The sequence below is a fragment of the Etheostoma spectabile genome, chromosome 16 (genome assembly GCF_008692095.1).
Source record: "Etheostoma spectabile isolate EspeVRDwgs_2016 chromosome 16, UIUC_Espe_1.0, whole genome shotgun sequence".
Taxonomy (NCBI): Eukaryota; Metazoa; Chordata; class Actinopteri; order Perciformes; family Percidae; genus Etheostoma; species Etheostoma spectabile.
This window is the reverse complement of record NC_045748.1, coordinates 767637-785422: the sequence shown is the minus strand read 5'-3', so window position 1 is coordinate 785422 and position 17786 is coordinate 767637. Positions and strand designations below refer to the sequence as shown.

Here is a 17786-nt window from a genome sequence, read left to right as displayed (position 1 = left end):
TATCTATCTATCTATCTATCTATCTATCTGTCTATAGTGCCATGGTAACTTGCACATCTTTGAAGGAACCATTAATGTCTTTTTCACGGATGTCTCTGCTAATTTCAGCAAGACAATGCTAAGCCACATTCTGAACGTGTTACAACAGTGTGGCTTCATAGCAAAATAGTGTAGGTGCGAGACTGGCCTGCCTGTAGTCCAGACCTGTCTCCCATTGAAAATGTGGGGCGCATCTTGTCTTTTTAGTGTTACAATTTTAATGTAGGTTGAAAACAATTTTTTAAATTTCCAAATTCTTTTGAATTGGGGTTTGTAGTTTATACATAGAAATAAACACAATGTAACTTTTGACATGTGGATAGGCAAATTTGTCTTACTTTTGGACAGAGCCAGGTTAGCTGTTTACCCCTGCTTCCAATGTTTATGCTAAACTAAGCTAATCCTCTTTTCATTGTATCTTTATATTTGTCAGACTGATACAAGTGTAGTATTAACCTTTTTATCTAACACTCGGCAAGAAAGCAAAGTAGCACATTTTCTCGAAATGTCAAAGTACAAAGGTATTCTGAACATTGTTTATCAAAGTTAGCAGAGTAAGTTAACTGCTGATGAAATAAATAGGTATGACTAACCCAGATGTCTAAAAGCTCAGCCAAATTTAGCCCAGTTTTAAGCTAGATGTCTGGACGTCTCATGTCCTGCAAACTACCAAATCAACGCTTATGGAGTACAAGAACACACCTTTGCATGAAGTCTGGCAGTCACTCTCTCTCTCTCCAGCGATTTCATTCTGTCAGCGTGTACTGTGATCTCTCTGTGAGATGGAGTGCCTTGTCTATCTATCCTGACATGTATGCAATCTAACCAATGAATATGCTGCTACATGACTGACTGCCGTCAATGTTTTTGTCTCCAGAGGGAGGACGGAGCACATATCTCCCCTCCTCTACCAGCCTGTCCGTCAAAGCGCTCTGGCCAAGTATCCGGGAAGAGTTGTGGATGAGCGTCTGTCTGACAGCTCTGATCTACCTCAATCATTTCACTCCTATTACTCCAATCAGATCTTTCATCATTTATCAGAGCCATTACTTTTGGATGATCAACTGCCTTTAAGCACCAGAGGGACGCTGTCGTTTCTGCATTAGAGTTTTAGGGTCTTGCCTTGATGAGGGTCACAATCCAATAATACAGAGTCTTCTCTCTGCACACAATGCATGAGTTTATTTATCACAAAGCCACCACGCCAAAGTCTTAAAATGACGAAGCTTAGCCACCCCAGTGGTTGTGTCAAAAAGGATTTTCACTAGGATTGTCTAATTTTTATATGATCCAAATTTATCCATTGGAAAAAATTTCAGGAAGGATATACAAAGTTGCATTATTGAATGGGAAAGTCTCTTTGTAAAATTTAACTTACTATAAATAAATTCAGATTTCAAAAATTTGTAATACTTTGAGTTCTGTAAATCCACTGAATGGGAATATGTGGACGACTTATGGTAAGGTTTCTTTGCCTTTTCACATTACGTCAGAGATTTCCTCACATTTAATGTTTCTCTTATGAGCACAGTTTAAGTAGTACAGTAAGTAATTTTGAACATGAACACAAACAGAACATACTTTATATAAAGAAGAAAGATAAAGTAAATTAAAAACCTAATGGTAAACACAAAACACTTTACCCAAAATAAGGTTTGTGTTTAACACAAGCTGAAGAGATTTTCACATTTAGTTTAACATAAAAACGTTGGTAAATACTCGTGAACTTTTAAACTTTTACGTGTCTTGAAAAGTGGCAAAAAGAGACTTGAAAGGTTGTGAGGGACCACTGAGATTCATTCATCACCTGCTGTGATTCTATGCTACGTACAGAGGATGCTCTAAACAAATGAGCAACTACTGACTTTTCAAAGTTCCAAGCCTAGAGTGAAAACGTTTGATGCACAAAATATATTTTATATAAATTTATATTGTAGATAACGCAAAAAGTCAGTGCACTGAAAGTACCTGGATGACCCCCTAAAAACGGTCAAAAACTTCAATGTAGAACAATGGACCCTACTCGCACTAAAGGGGCGCCATGCGGAAAGGGGAGGGACCAGGGACGTCGACCGGAAGCTGATTGGGCGAACGTGTCACGTAAATGGACTTTTTTTATATAGCGCATTTCTAGTCTTAACAACTACTCAAAGCTCTTTTACAGAGTATAGGAGCCATTAACACACATTCATACACTGTGGCCGAGGCTACCGTACAAGGTGCCACCTGCTCATCAGATAAACACTCCGATGGCTGGTCTTGGTCTTGCCCAAAGAACTGCAGGGCCAGGGATCAAACTACCAACTACCAACGACTGTTCTACCACTGAGCCAAAGACTCCCAGATTTCACAACCGAGCTTAATGTTTCTTAAGCAGGAAATAGGCCATGCTGTTGAATCTGTCTGTTTTTTTGATTGACAAAGGTCAGTCACACGAGCCGAGCCAACCGCTTGTCATTTCCGGTAAGTGTTTTGACATAAGTGTTCCTTTTGGGACAATACTAACCATTAAAAGTGTGCACTACGGCAGGTAGTGATCAGTGCACATTAGCCGTGTACTGACGGAAGTATGTGGAATGAGACATAGCCAGTTTCTCCATGACTGGATCTACGTTTTGTATCTGCGTCTTTTAAAGAGTGTATGTTCTGGGAAATGCAGGCTATCAATGAGCATCCTTGCACTGAACTACTTCAGTAAAAGAAGCAATTTTCAGTCACTTACTTCCAATTTGTGTGACGCCAACCTCATAGACAGAACACCCCAAAGGTCAAACTTTTCATTAGAGAGCTGGAGATACAATATTTCTATATAATTTAAAATCAGACTGTTTTAAATCAGATATAGCCATTCCTCCTTGGTATACTATAAATGCATTTGACTCATTATAGCGTGTGACTGACGCTGATGTGGCCCCAGCTGCTCCGTGCATTTCTCATAATGCACTTGGTGGGTGACAGATTGGATTATTGTACCTTCAGCTTGGGAAGCCGTTTAATGGTCTTGAGTGGCCGCAGGACTCGGAGGACCCTCAGGGACTTGATGGTGTTGATGTCCTTGCCTTTCGTCCCTCTGTGCAGATCGAGAGTACAGTTAGTCTGGGTGACGTGGTCTCACCGTCAAACATGTCAACCCTTTCAGCCCATCGTTGAGTAACAAGAGCAGGTTGTAGTAAACTGTGTACACAGATAAATACATCTTTATTCTGTTAGTAGAGTACATGCATGTGAGTTCATGTTATTCCACAGAAGCAGGAGGAAAATTCATTTGTTTAGGACCAGGGTTTATTGTCGCCATCGCTTTCTGATTAATAAGGGTCTGATTCGATTACATTTCCAATTTGATATCCATTTGGTTTGGGAAATTTCAGTTACAATACCAATTTTACTTGGCAGGAGTGCACATTTAACCTAAGACTTAAAACTGAAATATTTTTTAGAATGCAACAGCTTAATGTTTACATCAAGAATTCACCAAAAAGTTATTTGAAAGTACTTTTTACTTAAAAGGACTAACATGACAGCTATTGCAAAGGCCTATATTAAAAGATACATTTCATGATTTCCTTAATTGATATCAGATCAAAACTCAACTCTTCTTCAAAAATCAAAACATTTGACTAAAAATACTTGTTTACTTTTTAATGCCGGGCATTAACTTCTTACGCATTTTCCACGGTGGTATTGATTCTTTTAGCTCACTAACACTTTTTCTACAATGGCTATTGTTTGTGTGTAACCCCGAAATCCCCATATGTTGCAAATAATAGTCAAACGTGCTGTTTTTGTAGAATAACATACAGACATTTCATACTGTTAAGAGTATATGCACAAAGAATCCACTCCTGGTTGAGGAAGCAGGTTCTTTGCAGGAACCATTGCTGTCAGTCGTTGCAGATGCTGCAGGTATTGTTAAATGGTCACAGAGTGGGTGTGGAGGTTTAAAAACTAGCTGTTATGCTAATGACATGTAGCTGAGCAATCATTCACTCAGAGACTGACATTGGCCAAGGACAGTGGGAGAGGAGTTTTTTAAATTAATCAGTCACACGTAAACACAATGTGGCTGTCACTCTCAATAAAAAGTGTTTCTCATTTGCTTCTTCATGACTTCAAAACATTCTGAGATGTTCAAATTGAGAGTGTGTATATGTGTGTGTGCCTGTGTGTGTGAATTGCAAGTACGCAAGCACACATACAATTGTATGTGTGAAGGATGTGAAGGACACAAGCATACTAGGAAAAGATGAATCTAAAAATCCCTGTTATTGGCCCCTAGAGGCCCCATGGCTTCTTAGAACAGCATGACGCTGAGTTACTAAACAACCAATCTTTACATCCCCAGGGGAGAAGAACAACTCTTACAGTAAAAAGAATATTATTTAATCAAGCTAACAATTGTTAAAGAAAGAAAATGCACCTACAGGCTATAAAACGAGGATTATAAGAATACATCATTGTCTTTTTAGTAACCTCTCTCACAAAAACAAGAGCAAAAGTGTAAGGATGGACTAAAAAGCTGTAAGCGTTAGCATGTCGGGCTAACTACCAACAGTAGTTACTAAGCATAATAACCAAAGGCAAGAGGCATGTCAATAACTAACTATATCACGGCATTATGTGGGGTTACAGGTAATTTTATCTTTGTGCCTGAGACATGCAACTTTAGCTTTAGCGGCAACCTCCTGTGCTGAAAAAATAAGCCACCGGGACCAAAAACTGGAGTTTCTTAAATGGCCACTTGAGGCTGGCACCAAAAGGGAGTCAATCCTTAGATCAGTCTGAGTAATGGAACACTATTTCCTATAATAAATCCCAAATTGGAAATTCCTTTCCAGGAAAATGAGTTATCAGCTCCTTTCTAGTAAATAATCTGGAAACTAAGGTACCTGTAAAATAAAGCATGCTCACACATCAGTAGGCTTCGAACAGCTTTCTCTCCAATCTCTTCCTCTCTGTGTGCCTGGTTTGCTTTAAAGAATGCCATTCACACGGAGATACACACACTCACACGAGCCCCGGTCAGTCTGACAGACTCTAACTTAACACACCAAATGTTCAAGTTGTAACTAATTACCTATTACTGAATGAAAAAAAATATTTCTTGTGTCTTAAAGTTTGTGACGTGGTGAGAGACAGAAGCATGGTTCCATAGACTTTAGTCCTTTTCCTTTCTCAATGGAAGTCTAACAGAATGACATGCGGCGCTCATGCTTGGATGGCTTGGTTACCCTGGCATGCATTCTGCAAACTCAATGCCAGTCCTCGCTACTCAAGGAACTCAACACATTGAGACGGAAAAAAAAACAGTCTCCCAATAGCTTTCAGAAGTGCCGTGAGCCAGGAAGATGAGGAACATGAACGTGTGTGTGTGTGATTGTGTGTGTGTGTGTGTGTGTGTGTGTGTGTGTGTGTACAAGGTTGTGCATTTACAATAACTCAGCACTAATTGCTTAAAGTCCAACTAAAATCACATTTAGCCATACGTGTTTGCAGTCAAAATTAATCCTTTTTGTCCTCTTTACTGTCTATAACTGGGAGCATTTGCGGAACTGTCAACGATACAAAAGGACCTTGGTTACTATAAAATGTAGTCATCAGCATTTTATTTTTTCTTACAAAAAAATACAATCACTGTAAGAGAATTTCAAAAACGTTGTGAATGTGTGTAAAAATGTAATCGTAACCCTTCAAAAGTAAATCCTAAAAGTTGGCAAAACCCCAAACAATACATACAATGTGTATTATGAAGAAAAAAAATCTAGTATTATTTCCCTCATATAATCAGGTTGTACAACTAAAATTCTAGTATTAATTCCCTTATACAAACAGATTGTACAACTAAAAATCTGGTATTTCCTTCATATTCCTGTTTACATAATGGAAATAATACAGTCAGTTACAACTTGTCACTCTGCTTTTCAATGAATTAAGCACTCAAGGTAATTTCAGGTGAGAAGCTATCATCCTATATCGATTCCCCTCGAAGTCCAAGGAGAGATGTAGGTTAGGGGCAGAGAGGTGAATTGAGCGGCAGGCTATAATCTCTTAGTGATTTGACCAATTAAACCCACTTTAGTGAAGATTAAAGTACATTTACATGACGGAGAAACACCAGATAATTTAACTTTGTTAAAACTGCTAACTAATGAGTTTGTAAGTGGAAAGATATTAAATGCAGATTCATAATGGTGCATGTCAGCAACTATTTGTTGGTCTTCTGAAAGCTATGAGGTGGCGCTCCCAATATTGTCTTTTTGTTTGAATGTCCCAATATTGGGACAGGATGTTACTTTTGTAAAAAGGCAAGAGGAAGGAGGGAAGGAAATCATGGTCATTTCCCAAGCACCTTGGGATGGAGGGCGACATAGTTTATACGGAAGGGTTGATAAGAGGAGCGTTCTGTGTTTCACAAGTGGGGGAAAAAGGGACAAGGGAGGAGGTCAATAAGCAATAAGTAGATAGGGACAGTTCCCACCTGGCCACGCTTTGTTGCGATCTGATGAGAAAAAGCAATAACACAAACACACACACAATACACAAACACAAACAGCGCCCACATAAATAGAGCACACAAGCATGTAAAGAAAGACAGAGCAAAATAAACATTTAAAGCTGATATTACACAGGTGTGAAGATACAGCGACATTATCCAGCCTTTCAAACTTACATCGAAAAGAAACCAAAGATAAGACACATATAGAAGCACTTAAACTAATTACCTTGTAAAAGAGCAAAGCAACAGACAGGTCTGATGAAATATTACAATGATTATGTGCACTGCATGCGTGAATAAATCACATTCATAGCAAGAGGATGATCGTGACGCCATGGACAGTTTTTCACTGGGAGAGAAGCCAAGATGAGAGGACAAGATGTTAATGAGCACAATCTACTGTATGGCTACACTCACACTGCATCCCTCATGTGACCAAAACTGCTTTTAATAAACTGTGAACAGAAGAAAAAAAATCCACGATTAATTAAATTCAGATTTAGCCCACTTTCACACAGTATGTAGTCCTAAATCTGTGACATACTGAAGTCCTGGCTGGACTTCTGGGCTTTTTTACTCCCCAAGTAGCCAAACCATACGACGATATAGGTTGTTTATTCCTGCCCTCTAAGAAGATCTACAGGAGCGTTTCATAAATGAGCGTCGCCAGAGGCAGCAGAGAATACGACCCACATGAGAAAACATAACGGTCACAGTTTTAAACACGCCGATTACAATGTGAAATTTTCGTTGTTAGGTTACAGTACATTAAGGCACCAAAACTACTTAGTTATGTTCAGAAGAAGATTGTGGTTTGGGTTAAGGTATTTTTTAATGTTACTTAACTTCCGTTTACGTAGAACATGACGTAGTTTCCGAAAAGCTAATAAAAAAACTTGCTTTTTAGATTTATTTTCAAATGGGAATCAAACCCCTCAGACTCATCCAACACTACAGGGCACCGCCACAATAAACAGAAATATGAGTTGGAATTGCTGTTTGTCAATATGATAATACCTGAGTGGACCTGAATGGATCTGAGTCAGTCACTGCTGGGGGGGAAATAAATTTAAGACAATGCAAGAGGTGAAAAGAGTTTTCCATTATTTGCAGTGTTTGAAGCATATTAATGACTTATTTTATGTTAAGACTTTATATTTGCTCAACATGACTATTATTGTGGCCCGCGACTGGTGGTCAATCAGTCCCTCTATTAGGGGCTGTTCGAGTCCACTGCATTTGGTGGGTCCAATTACCCTTGGGATCACACATATCAGGTCTGTCTTTTAATTTTTATTTATTCATGCCTGTTGGTTCTGAGTGGGTTACCAAAGGTCCGTTTCAAATCAGCGCCGACATTTTGGACTCATGATGATGTCTAGTCTGGTATTAGGAAACCTGGGAAACATGAGGACCATAGACATAGACTGTTTCCCAGTCAGAAAACCAGCAAGCCAAACAAAGCTTCTTTTTTTTATGAATGGGAATGTCAACTTCCTGTGCAGTGCCAGAAAAATAATTTAATAAAAGAGATAAACGCAGGTAAAAAATATGGTACTATTAAATTTGCATATTGGACAGTTTCATTGGCAAAACCCCCCGATAAAAGTCATGCTTAAAAAGAAGAAACAGTCTGATTAATTTTGCCTTGCTTGCGTGAAAAAAAAACATGATTTAGGAAAATAAATAAAATATGTATGATAACTGTTTTTTGCAAATTAACCCTTCATTTCAACACGAAAAATTATTTCTACGCTGTTCCCAAAAGCAGAATGATTCTGGAAGTCTTGCAATGTGAATGTAGCCTGTTGCCTGCTTACATGCCATAAATGGGAGTTGATGAGGAAGATGATAGGAGACAAAATGCTGGACAGGAAGTGGACTAGAGAAGAAGTGATGAGGGGGAAGGGGTTGACCGGGACACGTAGCCTGCTGAACAGGACATTGCTATAATACTTGCAATGCGATATATGTTTATAAATGAACAGTAGGTTGAAAGATACTGACAGAATGCTGAAAGCTAGATCTTTCTGCATCTCTATTATACTTTATATCATTTCTTCATATCTACCGTTCACTCGGTTTTATAGTTTTTAATTAGTGTATTTATATTGTGTGCTTATAATGGACCGCTGCACTCAGGTCCTTTGAGTCCATGAATACTGGAACACCTTTCACTCTAATGAAAGCGTGAACCTTTGAAACTGTAGTCTCTGACATTACAGTCTGTTTCTTACTCACAGCGCTGCCACAATATGCATTATGTACATTGTTCCTACTAACGCATGTAAAATTTAGCCAATAAAGTGAAAACCATTTATTGCATTTATGTAACTCAAATGCTAATGTTAATGCACAAACACAGTTACATAACATGAAGCAGAGTAAATGCCAGTATCTCTGATCATCGTGACTGTGGCGGTGATGATAAGAATAGCGGATGACAAAATATGACATTTGTTCAAAACATTTAGCTGAGAGCGGGAGGTTGCTGCAGACAACATGTATACACACTGCAAAATGACACTGGCTAAGACGGACAGGAAGGAAAAGACAAAGAAAAAAACGAGCACATGGACAGACACACAGGCAAAGGGACAGGCAGCATTACCCCATAAGGCTCCTGAAAGCAATCCGAGCCAGAAAACAAAGAAGGAAGGAAGAAAAGTGAATGAGAAAAGACAGAGACAGAGTCAGCAACAGATAAAAAGACAGAGAGAAGCATCAATCTACAGCTGGGAAGAAATTGAAGCGACAGAAAGCAGTACAAAGAAAAATACACAGGTGGACAAACCTTCAGCAGAGTCGATACTGCATGTGAAATAGTGGTGTATGCGAAATATCTGACAGCGCTGGTTGAAACAGAATATGTAATCACCCTGGTACTCCAGAGAGCCAGAATGCAGGTCTGTAAGCGTCAAGGGCCTCATTATCTCCCTTTATACTGTGGCGATGGATAACATTTATTTCCTATTGCCTGGAAGGTGCCTGTTGAAATCATATAACACGGACACTTCAAACATAGATCTGGTCAGCTTCCTATTCCTATCAGTGTGTGAGGTATAATGAACTGCAGGTAACCGCAGCAACTATTACGTATTTTGCTACTCGTTCACATCACTGATAAAATGGACCTAACCAGCGCTCACCCGTAAGGAATAGATTTCTTTCCATCTGAATACTTATTAGTACGTACAGTGGGTATAGAAAAGAATCACCCCTCTTTAAGATAATCGCATGTTGTAGCGTTGTAGCCTGAAATGAAGACACACACAGTTTTTGTTTCATTCAGCTGTATTTACTCAGTGCAACTCAGTGCATATAAGTCACACTTGCTCAGTGTAATTTATTACCAAGTGAAAGATTTAACACCAACATGTCAAAAAAAAAAAAAATTCAAAATCAAACCCTTTGTTTCAGTATTTTGTTGAACCACCTTTTGCTTTAATTGCAGCCTTTAGTCTGTTGGGATATGTCTACTAACTTTGCACAACTAGACCTTGCAATATTTGACCACTCTTCTTTGTAGAACTGCTCAAGTTCAGTTAAACTTGATGGTGGCCGTTTGTGGACTGCTGTCTTCAAGTCAATCCACAGATTATCACAGTTTTTTTTTAGTCCGGGCTCTGACTAGGCCATGCAAGGACATTCACCTTTTTCTCCACGTGGCCTTAGAATTTTCAAGCTGCATTTTGGCAAAGCTCAGTCATGACTGCATGTGGCCTTTCTAGAGGAGTGGCTTTTTTCTTGCAACCCTCCTATAAAGCCAAATTTGTGGCGAATTTGTGATATTGTTGTCACATGCACACAATGACCACTCTTTGTCATGAATTCCTGCAACTGCTTCCGAGTTGCTGTGGGCCTCTTGGTAGCCTCTCTGACCAGTTTCATCCCGGCTCTTTCGTACAGTTTGGAGCGACGTCCTGACCCAGGGAGGGTCTGTGTTGTACCAAATACCTTCCACTTCTTAATAATAGACTTCACTGTGCTTCGAGTCACTGATAAAGCCTTTGAAATTTTTTTGTATCCATCTCCTTACTTGTGCATGTCCACAACTTCCTCCCAGAGATCTTTTGACAATGCCTTGCCACCCAAAGTTGATTGTTTTCTTCAGTTGCACTACTAAGGACTGAAATGCTCTAGGAAACGCTTGTTTCATTCTGATCAATCAAAATGACCACAGCTGATCCCAGTTGAAAGTCAATTGGCTTTGTATGCTATTGAGAAGGTGATTAACTACACCTGGTTGGGTTTATAAGTCATTTTCAGGTCAGTGATCCTGTTTTTTAATTTGTAATTTTTTAAAAGTTTTTTGAAGTTTTAAGTTTTTTTTTTGTAATTTGAAGTTGGTATTATAACTTTCACTTGGATGTTATAAATTGTAAATACAGCTAAATAAAACAAAAATTTTTTTGTTCGTTTTCATTTCAGGCTGCCAAACAACAAAACGTGATTATTTTAAAGGGAGGTGATTCTTTTCTATACCCACTGTAGGTACTCAACATGGGGAAAAATAGGCCCATTAACTTCTCAAAATAGTTATGAGAGGAGGCAAAAATGTGCAGTTGTGTGAAGTACAACATGTTGAGGCAGAAAGCTGCTGGAGCTTTTCCTCCTGGATGTGGAAAGTAGGCATCGTATTAGCATGATGATATACTGTAATACGTTCCAAGGTCTCCCAATATACTAAACAATGAACTTGGAGGAACATGTGGTTTAGAACAACAAAAATCCAAAAACAAAACAAAAAAAGGAACATTTTTATTCATAAAACAACCTTCAACATACGATTACTTCTGCAGTGTATTGAGCTGCAAGAGTTGCAATTAGGTGCCAACAATGAAAGATAAGTTTGACATAGTCCAACTTATCTTTCATTGTTGTTTTGTCTGCAAAACAACCCCAGGCAGCCCAAGAGCAATTGGATGAACACGTTGGCGTTGTTTGTTAAAGTGCTCATTACATGCTTTTTGGCTTTCTCCCTTTCCTTTATTGTGTTATATATCTTTTTGTGCATATAATAGGTTTTCAAAGGGAAAAGGCACAATGTCAGCCACCTGCTGGTAAAATATGCAGGTGGATGGTAGATTTGCTTCACTCACCAGCCAAAAAAACAATAATAATTTATTGAGTGGCTTCTAAATTTGAACAACTACTATCCATTTGGCTGGTTGATGAAAACGTTCATTTTGAACCCTGGTTGTTATGCCAGCCTACCTGCTAGCGTGGCACGCCCTCATACTCTGCAACTGACTAGCTGGCAGTGCTCACTTAGCTACTGCACATGTGCAACTGCCAACAAAGATGGAACAGAAGTGGGATGTCTCACTCTGTAGCTAAAACAGAGAGCTCGACACATAGGGTGAAAAGAAGAGCTGCAGCAATGTGCAGTACAACAAAATGATGGTGTTTTGGAAAATTAACAACATAAACCTATTGTGATATAACCTCTTAATACAATGATGAACCTGAAAATGAGCATAATGTGGGCGCTTTGAAGTCAAACACAGGCGCGGTAGCACCTAGCCTCATGTTAGCATGCTAGTCGCATTCAGAGAAGGATACTGCAGAGAGTGTAACATCAGCTAAAATTACACTACAAATACTATTACTACTACTAGTATACAATACAAAATGATTTGTGTTGTATCAACCTTTGAAATACATTATATCCAGCTCCCAGCTGGGATTAAAAAGTAACACTGCAGGCATAAAAAAAAGAAAATGTTGACTTACGAGCAGGCAAAGGCCACCAGAGCTCCGCTGACCACAATGAAGTCCAGAATGTTCCACAGGTCACGGAAATAAGCGCCAGGGTGGAGGAGCAGTCCCAAGTCAATCATCTCAAGTCACAGAGTGAATATAACAGAATCATTTTCAAAAAACTTTACACGCTGACAAGGACACTTTCTGTGTTTTATTCTGACCTTCCTTCTTAGCTCATAAAACTCTTTCACAGACTTTTGGTTTTAACATTTACAACCTTTCATGTTTAGTGGCGAAGTACATTCATTATCTAAAGCATTTGGAAATGGGTGTGTTATTACAGTTAAAAAATGCAAAACCCCACACCCAATTAGCAAAGCCAGTGACATGACAAAGCTGTCCGCTGTGTGCTGACTTTCAGCTAAATACAGATTTTGTGATTTGCAGGTTAAAAAACAATGACATAAAACTAAGCGAAATATGGTTAAAAACTAAAATCTCAACATAAGGCTTAAGATGAAAACTAGTAGTCAATGAAATACATTTGGAACCATAGTTATATGTAACCTAAACATCTAAAAAAAGTTTGCATTTAAAACACATAGAACCCAACCAGAATCCTAGATCTTGTTGACCTGCACATTGCCAAAACCTTGCTTAGCTGAACTTTTTTTTTAGAGCTCAAATCAAAGTGTACCTCCATTTCCACAGCCTTCTCACCTTTATCACCATCTCAAAAGTGAAGACCCCGGTAAAGACATAGTCCAGATACTTGAGAACCTGTGTAAGAAAATATCCTGTGAGATGACTCGTCAGATCCAGAGACCAGTGTCCAGTGATGTTTAAAGTTCAAGAAATGAAGTGTGTGTGTGTGTGTGTGTGTGTGTGTGTGTGTGTGTGTGTGTGTGTGAATGGACCAGTTATGCAAAACATGTTCCACTGCACTGCCAGAGGTCTCAAGCTCTGTCAGCTTTGAACTCCCCTGCACTAACACAGATTGACTGAACACCCACACAAATATACAACATGCAAACGCACATCTCCTCAGCTTGTCTCTGTCCTCCTGACTAGAATAAGAATTAGTCGTGCTTGTCTGACAAAATGCAAAAACTCAAGTCACATTACCCAAATGGGCTAATGTGTCACGCAGGCATATACATGTAAAGAGAACAGAAACATTTTGCCAAACTGGATGTGCGTCTTGTCAGTGTGACAACATTTGTTAAAGAAAATTAATTTTGAAAAGCCTCTTTTCGTTCCTTCTACCTCAATGTGGGCAAACTGCCCAGCCCTGTTAGGAAGTACTTAATCATTTCGAATTAATTAGCCAGTCAGCCCAAAAGAGATGTATGTGTTTGTGTGTGAATCCTCATGCTCTTGTGTAAGCGTCTGAAAGCCAGTGAGTTTACTGTGTACTTCCAGATGTTTACTTATTACGTCTAGATGTCAGTCTGACTCACATTGTTTCGCGGTGCATTGGCTTGCACAGGGTCCTCGGCTGCCAGAGCGATGCTGCTCATGGTGATGACCATCAGGATACACATTTCAAAATAGCGTAGGTTGACCATGTAGTGACACAGTCGCCGCACCCTGCAAGATCACACACGTATAAATACATATACACAAATTTTAAAATACAAACGGTGTAGTGACAGCTCACTAGGTGACGTCCACCCAGGTGACGTCCTTCCGTAAGAGGTCACGCATATCCCTCCTTGTCAAGACAATGCACAAAAGTAGACATGTGCCAGCCTCAGTGGTACCACAGGACTCAGAATTGTCTGGGTGCACAGTGTTTTTTAATGGAATCAAAATGTAACAACTTTGGAAGAGCTGCACCTGTATGAAACCTATAAGACACAAAGACAAAACACTTGACAAGCTAACTAAACAATAAACAGTAATTTTGCTGTACTTTCTGGGATAAATCATTTGACAACATCAAAGATAGGAACTGTATCTCAGGTCGTTGAAAGTACACTGCTTGAATCTGTGATTTAATTCTTTCAGTCCCAATCATGAGTTCATGATGATATGTGGGTTTGGACTGTAGATCGAATGGCAAATCAAGTTTAAGGTTCTTCATCTTCTCAGCTCCTCGGATACTACTCCCTTGGGACACCAACCCTTCATTGTACAGCAGAGTACAGTGGTCTCAGATTTCAGGTGGTGGCAATCTTCCTATCTGCTTCACACAACAAACGACCCCAGTGTACGCTGGAGGCCATGGTCTGAAGCCAACAGAACTACATCATCAGCAGAAAGGAGAAACACTGTATCCACAGCTGTTATGTTTATGCAAGGACAGAATGGCAGTTTCATCTCAGAGTTTCAACCATATACCAACCTGACGCGCCAGATGGTTTGTTACACAGAACCATCTGAGAAGCCATCATTGGGAATGGTTTGAAATAGGGCAGACACTTTGAAAAAGATAGTTGTCTCTGTGTCGTCACACACACACAAACCATGCCCGTAGCTGATTTTAGCTTCTCACAGTACGCTGATTGGTCCGAAACATTAGTGTGGATACGGGTGGCAGTAGTTCAGTCTGTAAGGAGTTGAGTTGGGAAACAAAGGGTTGTTGGTTCAAGTCCCCGTATGGACCAAAGTACGGAGAGTGGATTGGTAGCTGGAGAGATGCCAGTTCACCTCCTGCCCTCCCTACTGCCAGGTGCTCTTGAGCAAGCCACCGTACTCCCCCAAACGCTCCAGGACTGGTCCAGCCTCCTCACTCTGACATCACTCCATTTGTGCATTAATAGGTCCTGAGCATGTGTGTGTATTTCAGGCTTGTATGTAGTGATTCTAACAAAAATAATTGTAAATTACCCACTGGGGATCTGACTGATTGCGTGTCTAGCTGTAGACACAGCTGAAAAGTTAAAATTATCATGAACCTGGGTGTTTTATTTTGAAATTTGTAAGAATTTTGGTAAAGTATCCGGCTGCACTGTGGCATTTCTGTGTTTGATAACGTACCTGGCTTGACACGCACACTCTGGGTACTTTGAAGAAAAAGAGGAGATGCCAAAACAATCACTGCAAAGCCCAGGCTCTCCGCTCCTGATCGCAACTAGTGTGAACAGACAGATTGGATAGTCCATCCCCTGTCAGGACTTCAGGATTCCAGAGCAGTGCTGTGCTTGCAGTTAAGGTCAATTTGGTCTCACCCTTTGCTGATCAATCTGTCACACCGGCTGTGTTCCTTTACTACCAGGGAGAGGACAGTCATCCTCTCCTGATAACCCCTCTGTGTAGCCAGGGGGTCAGCCCCCCCATGTACCCATGGTGCCTGCTGCCCAATGGCAACGCTCCAGACTCCTACATCTAAACAAGTGGTGTTTTCAGATTAATATACATGTTGAAATTGAATATTGCACAGAATCTTTTTTTCTCCATCAATATTATTGATGTTTGTACATTAGCCCATACAGTATATGCAGTATATGCATTAATTATGTGATGAAGGTATGTCTGATAGTCTTCCTGTGGAAATGAGGATGAAATGATGTTCACCACTGGGGATGCAGAAATGAGTAGAACATTTCATGTGTAATACAGTATATGGCTCTTAGTTTTAAGTATTGTTTTAATAAGGTGGATGAATTTTGAACAGAAAAATAATGGCCTACATGAATTCACCATGTGCTGTCTGTTAGTTTTTTCCATCTTACACGGTAAAACCCTAATGTGTGGGATTTATGAACTTTCTGTCCTAATTTAACCCAAACTATAAATTTTATTTCTTGTCACTCCTCCCAGTCACCTCGCAGCCATGACTTACGGGTTTGTTTGCCCGAAGATAAACATGGAGCTGTAGGGAAGAATCTGCCGAGGCCCATTAGCTGCCTCCTCCTCCTCCTCCTCCAGGTCTTTCTTCTCATCACTGAGTTGGAAGTTGTCGCAGTCAATATTGTTCACTGGTGTGGAAAAATAAACACATTCATTAGCTCAAAGAAGCACAAACATTAGTAAAAACGGAGGTAGGATTCAAAATGCAGGCTCTGGTCTAGTTCTTTTATGATTGCATTTTCTTCCTGCATTCATACAAATGTTAAGTCAATTATACATTACATCAGTTAGATTAAATAATAATAAAATAGACATTTTTCTTATGATGGTGGTTGCAGTGTCAAGACTAGGCATGACAAATATTACAATCTTGGTTAATCATAAAAACTACTTACTAAAACATTTCTTGTTTTTTCTTGAGTAAAAATTATGCCACAGCTATAGTATTTTTAAACTAGTGGCATTAATTAACATTCACGTTTTTTTCTTAAAAAATTGGCATAGTTACATCTGTATTCATTCTTTAGCATACAAATATTTTAGTAAGCATTATTAGCAAACTTTAACATGCTAACACTAAGCTAAAATGGTGAACAACATGAACATGGTAAACATTATACCTGCTGCTTAGCATCAACATGTTAGCATTGTCACTGTGAGCATGTTAGCATCCTGATATTAGCATTTACCTCAAAGCATTGCTGTGCCAAAGTACAGCGTCACAGATCCACTAGCATGGATGTAAACTGTTCTTCTTGTTTATCAGTTGATTACATTGTTCTTATTTTGACACATTCAGACATGACCCCTATTGTTCATGATAACATTTTACTCATTAATTTCTTTGCTGAGATCTGGAGCTCTGCTGAAATTCCTAATTAGCCTTAATTACCCTTAATGACTCTGCTGTAAAGTGATGAATAGTGAAAACAGTATAAAAATATGTTTTAATCATACAGTATAACTGATACAATGTTGTCCAAAAACTTTGAAAAAGAAAAACTTTCCTTCAACCTTCCCAATCCTTCATCAGTTGATGTGTGTACTCACTGGGTATGATGGTGGTTTCTCCAGGAGGAGCAGTGATGGTGACAGGGATGTGGATGGTGTTGCTGTTGAGGCCGGCCTGGCTGGCCCTGGTGGAGTTCTTCTGGTTGTCAGCATCCTCTTGCTTTTCTCCTAGACTCAGGCTACTCCGCATCAGCTGCTGAGGACTGGAGGCGAGGCCGTCCTCCTCAGCATCTGACTGTCTCTCCCTAAGGAAAGAGATGTGTGTGTTGTCAGGCAACATTGTACTCTGCTCTCAGGGTGCTTCATTTGCCTGCGTTTTTGGCCAAATGAGATTCACATGAGAATGTTTTTCTGTCCCCCTGAGAAACAGACCACAATTTATCTGACGGCAGACTAGAAGTTGGTTTGTCCAGCTATCCTAACACAAGTTATATGGTGTTACAGAGACAAACTAATGCAAATAATAAATTATTCCTACTTCTTCTTACACAGTGTCTTGGAAGATAATATGAAAGTCTAAAAAAAACACTGGAGTATTAATTAAGCCCAGTCAGAAAACTCACATGCACACACATGTCACAAAGTGACGCATGCGCAACGCGCAACTCACTCGGGAGAGCCTCACATCCCATTAAAACCCCGTTGACTAACGTTATGTCACACGACCATCTGTCTTAAAGGGGGAGCGTTGGCTGGTAACAATCATGTAAAAGGAGAACAGTGAAAGTTTACTTTTCTATCA

The 17786-nt window shown here is 39.6% G+C and overlaps 1 protein-coding gene across 8 annotated transcripts in view; it reads right to left on the bottom strand.

Moving 5' to 3' along the window:
* Window positions 1-17786, bottom strand: part of cacna1bb (calcium channel, voltage-dependent, N type, alpha 1B subunit, b) — a 300576-nt gene that overhangs the window by 79350 nt on the left and 203440 nt on the right. For 4 of the 8 annotated variants that reach the window (XM_032540360.1, XM_032540361.1, XM_032540363.1 and 1 more), the window contains 8 exons: window positions 17084-17289; window positions 16026-16161; window positions 13699-13828; window positions 12959-13018; window positions 12269-12375; window positions 9144-9155; window positions 6515-6535; window positions 3013-3109 (listed from right to left, as the gene is read on the bottom strand). In XM_032540360.1, coding sequence (XP_032396251.1) covers window positions 3013-3109; window positions 6515-6535; window positions 9144-9155; window positions 12269-12375; window positions 12959-13018; window positions 13699-13828; window positions 16026-16161; window positions 17084-17289 — 769 coding nt within the window. The remainder of the gene's footprint in view (window positions 1-3012; window positions 3110-6514; window positions 6536-9143; window positions 9156-12268; window positions 12376-12958; window positions 13019-13698; window positions 13829-16025; window positions 16162-17083; window positions 17290-17786) is intronic. The other 4 variants (XM_032540362.1, XM_032540368.1, XM_032540365.1 and 1 more) reach the window with 1 other exon arrangement.